This window comes from Neoarius graeffei, chromosome 10 (genome assembly GCF_027579695.1).
Source record: "Neoarius graeffei isolate fNeoGra1 chromosome 10, fNeoGra1.pri, whole genome shotgun sequence".
Taxonomy (NCBI): Eukaryota; Metazoa; Chordata; class Actinopteri; order Siluriformes; family Ariidae; genus Neoarius; species Neoarius graeffei.
In genome coordinates this window covers 85,287,650-85,301,181 of record NC_083578.1, presented here as the reverse complement: position 1 = coordinate 85,301,181, position 13,532 = coordinate 85,287,650, and the positions used below count along the sequence as shown (strand labels likewise).

At 41.6% G+C, this 13,532-nt stretch overlaps 1 protein-coding gene across 1 annotated transcript in view; it reads right to left on the bottom strand.

Annotated features, from left to right (window-relative positions):
* grip2a (glutamate receptor interacting protein 2a) overlaps nucleotides 1-13,532 on the bottom strand; it is an 85,084-nt gene that overhangs the window by 4,866 nt on the left and 66,686 nt on the right. Inside the window, 10 exon segments of the mRNA XM_060930920.1 lie at nucleotides 384-548; nucleotides 966-1,080; nucleotides 5,411-5,561; nucleotides 6,090-6,095; nucleotides 6,476-6,718; nucleotides 6,872-7,011; nucleotides 8,094-8,238; nucleotides 11,089-11,234; nucleotides 11,360-11,423; nucleotides 11,540-11,620. Coding sequence (XP_060786903.1) covers nucleotides 384-548; nucleotides 966-1,080; nucleotides 5,411-5,561; nucleotides 6,090-6,095; nucleotides 6,476-6,718; nucleotides 6,872-7,011; nucleotides 8,094-8,238; nucleotides 11,089-11,234; nucleotides 11,360-11,423; nucleotides 11,540-11,620 — 1,256 coding nt within the window.

The window sequence follows — 13,532 nt, the reverse complement described above, 5'->3', positions numbered from 1 at the left end:
GGCTGAATAATCATTTTGTAAAATACTCAAGAAGAGTCTGTATTCAGAAATTTAAGTGAAACCATAAGAGATGCAAAGATACCAAATAAGGAAATTTAATAAGGAACCAATTGACCAAGATGGCCACCACCATCATGTTAGAGTTATATGGGTTTATGTAGAGTTATGTTCATGTTTATAAACAACAGTAAGTTGCACTGTGTCCTAAACAACATCAGCGAGTTTGTGTGACTTCGCTTTAAGATTTTTATAGAAGATGACACGGTCTTTCAGTACTCATGAGATGCATTAGTCTATTAGCTCAGTCGATTTTACCAGTGGTGTTGTTTTTGCACCGTTTTGTTTAGGTGAAAGGATAAAATCAGCAATCGAGTCGTTTATACCTTATGTAGCTCTAAGGGCACGGTGGTGTTCGAGTCATTTAGCTCGGTTTCTGTGCAGCAATCCCAGCACTGCTTCAGTTCCAGTGCTGGAGGTTTGAGTTCACCGTCGTTACAGACCTCGCTCTCGTCCCCAAAACTCAGCGTGCTGCCTGACATCATGGTGGCCTGGAAGGTATAATCAATTTGGAAAATGAATAAATCAAAATCTGAGAAAAATAAAGAGCTATATTTTCAAAATGAGGATATTTAATAATATATGTTACATTTAATTTGTCAAATTTTGCTTTGTTGAACAGTCATTACTAGTAAAATTAATACACAAAATATAAATAAAAATACATAATACCATTAATTTATTGTGTTAATCATTTGTTTATTAATTAATTTAAGTAATTATATTAATTTATATTTTTTATTTTCCTCCTTTTAAAAGAAATCATTTAAGTTAACGAACACAATATTACAATATCGCATATTAATATTCATTCAAGTGTTATTCCATTGAACTTGTTTAGCAGTGTAAATAAAAACAGTCGAGGTAGCTTGGCAGTCTCACCATGAACGTTATGACTGACTGTTTACCTCCAGCTCTCTGAGAATTTCTGATTGGCCGCACGTCTCCAGGTCCTGCAGGGCTTGCGACCAGTAGCTCTCCTGGGTATCAGTGTTGCCACGGCAACGCATGGGGCTAACGGATCTGCATCAATGCAAAGCATCCTGGGTAATGCAAGTCCTGGTGCACAAGATGGAGTTCTGTCCTTCCTTCCCTGCCCCCCTCTCTCTCTCTCTCTCTCTCTCCTACACACTGTAGCACCATCTACTGTAAAGTTGCTGTAAAATCTCCAATACACTCTACAGCATGAGGAGAATATGTAAGATTATGCTGTATGAACACACGCACGCGCGCACACACACACACGGCTGAAGATGCCATGGCCAACGTTTTGGAAAAACAGAAGCGATAGAAAAGGATGATGCCGCAGAGCCGTGGGTGATTAGTAAGGCGGATGAAGGACAGAACACCTGAGAAAGAGAGAAACAGAAGCACAGACAGGAGGAAACAAAGAAGAAAAGATTGCGTTTCTGTGCCACGTACTGGTATTCAATATTCATATTCACATCCTCTGGCACAGAAAAAAGAATTAAGAGGAAAATGAAACACAGGCTACAATTTTCCACTAATCTCAAATGACTCTGCAAAAAACGTGTTTGTGTCTGAAACGGGTGGGAGATATGATGAAAACGTCATGATCTTTCAAGACATTTCTAGAATACAGAATATGCATCTAGTTTTTTTTTTTTTAAACAAACCACCAGCGAAAACGTAGTGTTGCATTTAATAAAAAAAAGTGTGCTTGATGTTTTAATTCAACTGTGATTTAAAAAAAAAAAAATCTAAGATGTTCATACAGTTTACAATTATGATACAAAAAAACAGTAGAAAACTAATTTCTGGAATTATAATAAATAATTTATCATGACGTTGACACTGTGGTTATGTTTCATTATACCACAGTGCTGTCGAATTCTCGATCCTGATTGGTCAGAAGGTGTTCACTTTAAAATAATAATAGCAGCTCTGACACTAGTTCCACCTCCAAGACAAATCCCAGGTTTATACTGCATTAACGCGTTCATTAATACTTAATCATTTCTACGATAGTCGCCGATGGCTACACAGATGTAGTCGTGCATTTATGAAAAATATTTTTGCGGCAAAGAGACTTCTTTAACATGTTCGCTTCATAAACCTGGTCGCTTCAGTGCAAAACTAAACGTCAGACACAAAACACATATCTTTGCTGACTTGGAGTAAGTGGAAAATTGTGTACGCTTATTTTGGTGCAAAATAATCAGATAATGATCAGAGCAGATCCATGCGGTTAACATCAGCATGTTCACCAGAAGAGCAAAAATCAATTCCCAGAAAGTTAGTCGGTCAGAGTACCACAGGACATTCCCTAAGGCTCAAACATCTTAGAAAGTGATCTTTTGCAGTAAATGTTGGGGGTCAGATGACATGAATTCAGCCCGATTGTAACAGACAAATTTCCAGCACTGGGGCCGAATACAAACATCGAGAATGATGAACAGGCCTTGTAGGGCATCTGGGACACTCCACGAAACCCTGACGAAAAGTCAAGCGTGTCAGAATTTATATTATCTGGACATGAGTGTTTTACTGGGAAATACGCCACTCGTATTTCTTTATCCGAGCTCCATCCGGGATATCGAGAACAAAACCATGACAAATCTCCAAGGTCACTCGTGAGGAAATCGATGAATTGCTTTGATAAATTTGGGGACTTTGTTTGTGAAGGTGTCGATATAATAAGAAAAATCACATGGTGGCTTGAAGATATGAAGTTTATCTTCTTGTGCTGAAAAACTCACATTTTTCAGATGAAATGCATCGCAGATATGAGCAACATATTTAAATAATATTGGCTGGCGTTGAGTGGTATATCAGATATATTCCATTCAGCTAGCATGATACTGAACGAGTTGAAGACAAGTAGCTGAATGGAATATATCTGATAGACCATGAAAAAAAGCCAGCCAATATTATAATAATAATAAAAAAATAAATAAAAAAGTACACATTCCTTTTGGGTGTTCAATGCATCTTTCTCTTTCAAAATCTTCCATATTTAACGAAGCAAACCTGGCAGCCATGTTCACGTACAAATCATCAGTCGCTCACTTGCTAATGACGAAATTTTACATCTCTGACGTGTGATACGTCTTGACAACCATGCAATATCGCAAACCATATTCAATGCTCATTCTCCATTGGGTAGAGTGATGTAATACACATAGGATAAGTGATATGCTAACAATATTGTATGCCATCAAACCAAATGAATGAAACCCGCTAGAACACGTCTTTATTCCATCAAAACAGCATCCTGTTTGTATAATCTCATCTCATTATCCCTAGCCGCTTTATCCTGTTCTACAGGGTCGCAGGCAAGCTGGAGCCTATCCCAGCTGACTACGGGCGAAAGGCGGGGTACACCCTGGACAAGTCGCCAGGTCATCACAGGGCTGACACATAGACACAGACAACCATTCACACTCACACCTACGGTCAATTTAGAGTCACCAGTTAACCTAACCTGCATGTCTTTGGACTGTGGGGGAAACCGGAGCACCCGGAGGAAACCCACGCGGACACGGGGAGAACATGCAAACTCCGCACAGAAAGGCCCTCACCGGCCACAGGGCTCGAACCCGGACCTTCTTGCTGTGAGGCAACAGCACTAACCACTACACCACCGTGCCGCCTGTTTGTATAATAATTCCCGATATTTCACTCTGATGACGTCACTCCCATTGTTTTTCCGCTGACTAGATGCGCGTTGTGAAAATGGCGAATCGATTCAAAATTAAAATTGATTAACTTGCTTTTTGTGTGGACGTGTCCATATAATATAAAAGAACATTACACAGTGATAAAGATATGAAGTTTATCTTCTTGCTTTGAAAATATTTTCACCTGTTCGCCTCACTCACTTGTGATCTGTTCACCACTTGAAGACAAACTTCATCTCTTTATGCAACCATGCAATATCCTCCATGTATTTTCTCACCTAGTTTGATAACTCCTGTGACATGCTCCTTGATAGCCATGATTGATAATTTCTTGACCTTCCTCGCTGATCCATGCAAGGACCTGAATGATGATTGGTTAGGGTCAAACTTGGAGCGTTGCCAGCCTCTTGACCAAGACAGCAAAACTCTGGTACTATGATTGTCTAATGTGTCATTGTGAAAGACAAAAATATCATGTAGTCTGATCCTGGCATAACAGGGTAAAGTGGTTAGCGTATTGGACGATGAACTAGAAAGATGCAAGTTCAAATCCCAAACGTCACCAAGCTGCTAGTGTTGAACCAGATTACTCAGTTGCAGAATACATCTTAACTGCTGCTTTGGATAAAATTGTTAACCACAATGGAGTAAACGTAAATGCAAAAGAAATAGCATAAAAAGCATGTGGAAACGACATTTTGCTTCAGTAAGCAGGTGCCGACCTTCACCCTCCCTCACTGGCTTGTTATTACTTTCTACACACATAAGTAGTGTCTATGTACTGTAGAACACTGTAATAGAGTTTTGTTTAACAACACTTTTATACCCTTATAATTGTAGTATCATTTCCGAGTGACTATATTTGGGAAAGTTAAACATTGTGTAAATTCCATCTTCATTAAAACCCCGACACGTAAGGCTTACAAGACTTTTTTTCTTTCTTTCCTTCAACCAAACCTGTTCATAAATTCACCTAGTCTTGCATCACATGACTACGAGCTCTTACTGTAAATGTTTGTTCAGCTGCTGCACTTTGATTTTCCAACTAAAATTATTAAAATTCCTACCAAAAAGTAATCCCTAGGATTCCTGTAGTTTAAAAAAAAAAAAAAACTGCCAAAATAGTAAAAATTTATTCTCTTTACTCTTCATGGTCATGAGTCGGAGGTGAAGTGTCCATGCTTAAATGTATCGAAGTATTTACATGTTGAAATTAATTGATCACTGAATGACATGCTGGTCAAGGACACTTTGTACCCATTTCACAAGAAAATTTAAAGCAGTATAAGAAAAAAAAAAGACCCACATGATTTGTAAGTAGCAGTACTTGGAAGGTACGAATGAATGAAAGTGCTCGAAGGTAAATGACGGCTCGTGATAAACAAACAACGCTGTGTTTTCTATAAAAACTCCAAGTACACTGGTACTTCCCAAAGGGGTAAAATAACCAAGTGTTTATTTATGGCTTTATTCTTGTCCTGTCATGTTTGGTTTAACTGGGAGACTGAAAACACAGAGCAGATGAGGGCCCGAGAGACAGTAAACAGACCAGAACTGTAAACAAGCAAGTAATTAATACTGCACACAACAAGATGATGACGGTCTAGATTTTCCTCAGATCTCAGTACAGGGAGGAGGACGTATGAGGTCTAAAAACCAACATTAAAATAGCAGCTAAATAATTTATTTTTGCTTAAATTGTGTAATCTTACCCATGGTATTTCTTGTCTTCCTCTACCAATTTCCCATCTTGCACTGCAGCTTGGTGGGCGTGTCTTCTGGAGGCCAGTGGGCTCCTTTGATTAGTTGGTCTCCACTCATTAGGGTGGACGGTCAGATCAGACGTCCGATGGATGTAGGCCCCTGGACATGCAGGTGGAGGAGAGACACTACAATTGATTGATTATATTGGAAATGAGGAAACTGCTATGCAAATTATATATATTTAAACACACACACACACACACACACACACACACACACACCCTCCCCCCTCATGATGGGCCTTTTTTTTTAATTAAAAAAAAAGTAATGAAAGATAAAATGGCAGTGTACTTAAAAAAAACAAACATTTATAAATCAAATTATTTTAACAAATATACAACTTGTTTATTCCCTTGTTTTTCCATTTTTTTTAAATTGCAAATTTTACACAAATCTATTTATGATTAAATTATACAGTATACAATTAAAAAAGGTATACCATGCATTAAACAATTAAATTAATTTCATAGTACTAAATATGAATTAAAAAAAGTTTAAATGCATAGCCATTTTTAAAAAAAAATGAAAGATGGGGGGGGGGGGGGGGTCACCCTGATAAAAACAAAACCTGCACATCTCAACATCTATATTTAAAAGTTACTTTATTTTGTTCTTAGCACACCCAACACCATACTCAGCTTTATTTCATTTATCATCATCAATGCGTGGGCGGCACGGTGGTGTAGTGGTTAGCGCTGTCGCCTCACAGCAAGAAGGTCCGGGTTCGAGCCCCGTGGCTGGCGAGGGCCTTTCTGTGTGGAGTTTGCATGTTCTCCCTGTGTCCGCGTGGGTTTCCTCCGGGTGCTCCGGTTTCCCCCACAGCCCAAAGACATGCAGGTTAGGTTAACTGGTGACTCTAAATTGAGCGTAGGTGTGAATGTGAATGGTTGTCTGTGTCTATGTGTCAGCCCTGTGATGACCTGGCGACTTGTCCAGGGTGTACCCCGCCTTTCGCCTGTAGTCAGCTGGGATAGACTCCAGCTTGCCTGCGACCCTGTAGAACAGGATAAAGCGGCTAGAGATAATGAGATCAGATCAGATCATCATCAATGCTCGTCCCTCACCTTGACCCCCATATTTGGCATTGTGGGCGGAGCCATCCCACAAGTCCATGGCCAAGTCCAGGCTGGGGGGCGTGGCTGGTTGACGAAGACCAGATCGTTTACATCGCCTGAGCGAATCAGAGTGGTTGTCTTCAGTGTCACTCAGACAAGCTCTCGCCCTCAGGGGGCTGCCAGAGTCTGACTCGAACACAGCTGAGAGAGAGAGAGAGAGAGAGAGAGAGAGAGAGAGAGATATTAGGCCATGCAGGATTGATCAAGATCTCAGTAACCTATACACATGCATCCACTTGCTTATATGAGAACACCTTGTGTAAACATGCTAGTGTGTGCACGTGCTAGACTCACGCTCAGTTCGTTTTTTGATCTTGAGTGTCACAGCATCTCCAGCAGTCTGCAGCAGATGGATGGCTTCACTCAGCGGCTTCCCCTTTAGACTCACATGATTAATGGCCAACACACGGTCACCAACATGAAGAGCCCCGGTCCTGCGCATGCATACACCCTTAAGATTTGGCTTCCATAGCAATAACCTTTTTATTGTTTATTTTAAAACAGACAGTCCCAAACAGGAACCAACAGATGTTTAAGCCAAGTTCTAGTTTGGTTTCTGAGGAACACGAGTGTGTTCTCACTTCACATCCAGAGTAGATAGCAGGGCATCACACACACAGCCAACAGTTTTACCTCCACAAAAAAAATAATTAACAAGACCTGGTCATCACTATCCCCCACCACGAGCATCTTATGAAGATCTCAACACTTGCGTCCTTATAAGTCAATATTAAAGCAATGGGCTTATGTCGTAAGTGCTATGGCACCTTCATAAAACACTACCCAGCTTTTTTCAGTAGTACGAGCACGCAAAGTTTCATTGATGTAACTTATGTAGTTTGAGAAAACTTGCCCCGATCGAGTCCAAAGTCCAATAACAAATCAAGAGCCATAACTCGGAAAATAATTTCTTGTAAATTATTTTGAAACTCAACTTGGATCATGAATAGTAATATGAGCATGCAAAGTTTCACTGAGGTAGCTTATGTAGGTTTCTAAGAAAACTTGTCCAGGTTGAAACGGACGGAAGGACGGACTCCATTCCTATATCCCCCTGCACACTTTGTGGTGGGGGATAAAAACCATGTAATTAGCTAGAAGGCTCAGCTAGAGGATGGAATGCCAGTTTTAAAACAAACAAAAAGTAAATGTGGAAGAAGTGCTTGGATTAACTTTGCTCCTTTGTCTGATTGTCTCTTTGGTTACCCAGCAGATCAGACTCCTCGCTGAAGGAACACCAAAACTCACTGTTTTTGTGAAGAAAAACATACTTTACAAATGTTGGCTTGGCACTGCTAGACCTGTACCCCAAGTACCACCAACTTCTTGTGTTAACAATATTGATCAAGTCCCAAAATCCACACAACTGGAACCTTTAATATTAAATTCAGCAGCTAATGGAAAAAGCACAGTCCCAGAAGGCATTCCAGTTTTGTTGACAGACACACAGTACAGAAGGAATATAAATTTCAACAGAAGTAGCAGTTTCCCTTCAGGCACGTCCGCATGTGTATACCTGTGTGCGAGACCGTTACGGGTCAGACTGGAGATAAGGATGGGGTTAAAGGGCTCCTCAGTGCCAGAAATGGTGATTCCCAGAGGACCTCCATGTCTCTTCAGCTCCACAGTGAAAATCACAGAGCCGGATGACTCCAGCTCGTCTACAGCACACACAAGCCATCAGTGCAAAACTTACTGTATATGATCATCATAAAACAGCTACAAGTGACAGAAAAACAGGGACAACATTATACAGTGCCTTGCAAAAGTATTTACAGTGGTGCTTGAAAGTTTGTGAACCCTTTAGAATTTTCTATATTTCTGCAAAAATATGACCTTAAACATCATCAGATTTTCACACAAGTCCTAAAAGTAGATAAAGAGAACCCAGTTAAACAAACGAGATAAAAATATTATACTTGGTCATTTATTTATTGAGGAAAATGATCCAATATTACATATCTGTGAGTGGCAAAAGTATGTGAACCTTTGCTTTCAGTATCTGGTGTGACCCCCTTGTGCAGCAATAACTGCAACTAAATGTTTCCGATAACTGTTGATCAGTCCTGCACACCGGCTTGGAGGAATTTTAGCCCGTTCCTCCGTACAGAACAGCTTCAACTCTGGGATGTTGGTGGGTTTCCTCCCATGAACTGCTGGCTTCAGGTCCTTCCACAGCATTTCGATTGGATTAAGGTCAGGACTTTGACTTGGCCATTCCAAAACATTAACTTTATTCTTCTTTAACCATTCTTTGGTAGAACAACTTGTGTGCTTAGGGTCGTTGTCTTCCTGCATGACCCACTTTCTCTTGAGATTCAGTTCATGGACAGATGTCCTGACGTTTTTCTTTAGAATTCGCTGGTATAATTCAGAATTCATTGTTCCATCAATGATGGCAAGCTGTCCTGGCCCAGATTCAGCAAAACAGTCCCAAACCATGATACTACCACCGCCATGTTTCACAGATGGGATAAGGTTCTTATGCTGGAATGCAGTGTTTTCCTTTCTCCAAACATAACGCTTCTCATTTAAACCAAAAAGTTCTACTTTGGTCTCATCTATCCACAAAACATTTTTCCAATAGCATTCTGGCTTGTCCACGTGATCTTAGCAAACTGCAGATGAGCAGCAATGTTCTTTTTGGAGAGCAGTGTCTTTCTCCTTGTAACCCTGCCATGCACACCATTGTTGTTCAGTGTTCTCCTGATGGTGGACCCATGAACATTAGCCAATGTGAGAGAGGCCTTCAGTTGCTTAGAAGTTCCCCTGTGGTCCTTTGTGACCTCGCCGACTATTACACGCCTTTATCTTGGAGTGATCTTTGTTGGTCGACCACTCCTGGGGAGGGTAACAATGGTCTTGAATTTCCTCCATTTGTACACAGTCTGTCTGACTGTGGATTGGTGGAGTCCAAACTCTTTAGAGATGGTTTTGTAAACTTTTCCAGCCTGATGAGCATCAACAACGCTTTTTCTGAGGTCCTCAGAAATCTCCTTTGTTGGTGCCATGATACACTTCCACAAACGTGTTGTGAAGATCAGACTTTGATAGATCCCTGTTCTTTAAATAAAACAGGGTGCCCACTCACACCTGATTGTTGTCTCATTGACTGAAAACACCTGACTCTAATTTCACCTTCAAATTAACTGCTAATCCTAGAGGTTCACATACTTTTGCCACTCACAGATATGTAATATTGGATCATTTTCCTCAATAAATAAATGACCAAGTATAATATTTTTGTCTCATTTGTTTAACTGGGTTTTCTTTATCTACTTTTAGGACTTGTGTGAAAATCAGATGATGTTTTAGGTCCTATTTATGCAGAAATATAGAAAATTCTAAAGGGTTCACAAACTTTCAAGCACCACTGTACCCTGCCTTGACTGGAGGAGATGTACAGTACACCAAATCAGCTATAATATTAAAGCCACTGACAGGTGACGTGAAGAACATTGATTCTCTCAATACAATGAGACCTGTCAGTGGGTGGGATACATTAGGCAGCAAGACAAGGGAACATTCAGCTCTTGAAGTTGATGTGTTGAAAACAGGAAAAGTGGGCAAATGCAAGCGACTTTGACAAGGGCCAAATTGTGATGGCTGGGTCTGATGATCTCCAAAATGGTACATCTTGTGGGGTGTTCCCAGCATGCAGTGGTTAGTACCTACCAAAAGTGGCCCAAGGACCCAAAGGACAACCGGTGAACCAGCGACAGGGTCATGGGTGTCAAAGGCTCATTGATTTGCATGAGGCTTGAAAGCGAGCCCATATGGTCCAATCCCACAGAAGAGCTCCTGTAGCACAAACTGCTGAAAAAAAAGTTACAGAAGTTCTTTCGTGGGATTGGACCATATTGGCTAGCCTTGGTGACCCATGCGAATCAATGAGCCTTCGACACCCATGACCCTGTCGCCAGTTGTCCTTTGGATCCTTGGACCACTTTTGGTAGGTACTAAACACTCCATACCAGGAACACCCTACAAGATGTGCCATTTTGGAGATGCTCAGACCCAGTCATATTGCCGTCACAATTTGGCCCTTGTCAAAGTTTCTCACTTGCCCATTTTTCCTGCTTCCAACACCTCAACTTTGAGAACTGGCTGTTCTCTTGGTGCCTAATATATCCCACCCCTTGACAGGTGCCATTGTCATGATCTAATCAATGTTATTCATGATCTGTCAGTGTTTTTAACTTTATAGCTGATTGGTATAGATAGTAGCATAAAAGTTGAGATTGTATAAGGATTCACTTCCCTTGTTGTCATACCACTACATTGTGCACATCTGCCATCAGAAATTAGATTAAAAACACATCCAGGAGCCCTTTATGGCATAACCACAACTCTACCTAGATGAGGTTGCCCACTAACTGTCAAGACTGAGTTAGGAAGGCATTAACCAGAGAAACAACAAAGAGAGGGGTGAATACTTGTGCAAGGCTCTGTAACCATGATGTTGGTCCATGTGCTTTTATCAGAAAACCCTTTGTGAATACGACACACACCCAAGTTGTCCTCATCTTTCTGAATGCGCAGTCGGACCATGTCCTCAGCCTGCTGGAGGACCTCCATCGCCTCGTCAATTTCACAGTTCTCGAGTTTTACATTGTCTATACCTAGCAAACGATCACCAGGCTCCAGTGTACCTGTTCTGTGCACACACATGCCATACAGTATGCATGCACAGCATAGATCAAATATTTTATATTCTCAGCTCTCCAGAGGAGTGTTAAATTGCATGAAAGACACGTAAACGTTGCTTCATGGTGAATTTACCTGTGAGCGATACTCCCTCTCTTTATCTCAGAGATGATCAGAGGCCGGCCTGGCTTCTTACTGGCTGCGATTTACAATTAACAGAAATTAGAAATTGTATTCTACATTGGCCAATGGAGAACGCGATGGTAGATTCTGTGCATTACTAAGCAACAGCGCCACCTCTTGGTTACTACTTACCACTGATAGTAATGCCCACCTCCACCCCACGCCTCTTGGGCAGCTTCACGTGAAACGTACCACTGCTCGGGATTACAGATTCTGGCAAAGGAAGTATACAAATAAAATCACAGTGATGTTCTGTTGATGTTCTGATTTAAGGCATTAATACCGGAAAGTCACAATACTACACAGTTTAGTACAGATTGTGTGTCAAAACCAGGTATTGGGTAAAAGCTAGGACGTAATCGCAACCGTAACATCTGTCCAACACTACACCCGTATCTCATTTCTAAATAACAGACTACCATTTAAAAAACATTGACAAATTAAGTTTTTTGCGACTTTCTTTCTCTCGTGCTGCCTCTTCATTTAGGATTTGCCATAGACTAAAAATAACGGACCAAGCCTCTGTGAAGGTCACTCATAGGATTTCTGAAGAGCGGGTTTGAAGCTCAAATAAGGAGGCTATGGGCGTCATCTTGGCAGCGCCATCTGGGCAGCGCCTGACTCCGCATAACTCCCAGCTAGTCCATAAAAGAAGAAAGGGGCGGGGATAGTGAAACCTGGCCTCTGGAATAGTATGGCTGGAACATGCCTACTAACATTGAAGCTAATTAGCTAGCCAACAAGCTACTGGCTAAAGTAAAAGAAGCTGCTCCATAAGATACAGACCAGAATCTCAACAGCCGGTTTAAGCAAGCCAAAAAAAATAAAATAAAAACCCAGGCAGGCGGCATGGTGGTGTAGTGGTTAGCGCTGTCGCCTCACAGCAAGAAGGTCTGGGTTCGAGCCCCGTGGCCGGCGAGGGCCTTTCTGTGTGGAGTTTGCATGTTCTCCCCGTGTCCGCGTGGGTTTCCTCCGGGTGCTCCGGTTTCCCCCACAGTCCAAAGACATGCAGGTTAGGTTAACTGGTGACTCTAAATTGAGCGTAGGTGTGAATGTGAGTGTGAATGGCTGTCTGTGTCTATGTGTCAGCCCTGTGATGACCTGGCGACTTGTCCAGGGTGTACCCCGCCTTTCGCCCGTAGTCAGCTGGGATAGGCTCCAGCTTGCCTGCGACCCTGTAGAAGGATAAAGTGGCTAGAGATAATGAGATGAGAAAAACCCAGGCATGTAACCATAATTGTTAATTAAAACATTAGCAATGATATTTCCCCTTGAGACTTAGATAACTAAGGTTAGCTTGGTTAATAGCTAGCTTGCTAAAAATATTGAAATGCAAGTACAAACTAATTAAAAAGTAAATTGCAGGTGTAGTAGGTGTGTAAAAGTTGTGTTTGCTTGGAAAAGCTCTTCGATGAAGATAGGCAAGGCTCCATAAATTTTAATTTCCTGAGGTAATGACAGCTAGCAGCTAACAAGAAGACAAACCCAGCGGTCACTCAAATCAGCCCGCCCCTAATTATGCATAAATAAATTGTATTGGAGTCATACAAACTGTTGAATTATATATTTTTTTGCACTCCCCGTACAGTTGTCATGAAGGGGGAAACTAGCTATAGAGACCGAAACCGTTTTTCTGTACCAGGCTGTAAACATTTTTATTTTCGCTGTAAAGTTGGACATTTTAACACGGGAATCTATGGAAACTGACTCGCTTTTGGAGTCAGCCTCAAGTAGCCATTTGAGGAACTGCAGGTTTTTAGCACTTCTGCACAGGTTTCACTTTTAAGCAGTGGAGGTTGTCGCTTGGGGTTCGCTCTGCCTGTCAGTCCAAATAAGGAGGCGTGGCCTCTGCACCCAACAGTCTCAGTGAAGGTATGGCTCCTATGCCTGCCAGTCTTACCAAAAGGAGGTGCTACTTCCATGCCAAGGTTCTGGGTTCGAGCCCAGAGGCTGACAAGGGCCTTTCTTTGCATGTTCTCCCCGTGTCTGCGTGGGTTTCCTCCCACAGTCCAAAGATATGCAGGTTAGGTTAATTGGTGGCTCTAAATTGACCGTGAGTGTGAATGGTTGTTTGTGTCCGTCAGCCCTGTGATGAGCTGGCGACTTGTCCAGGGTGTACCCTGCC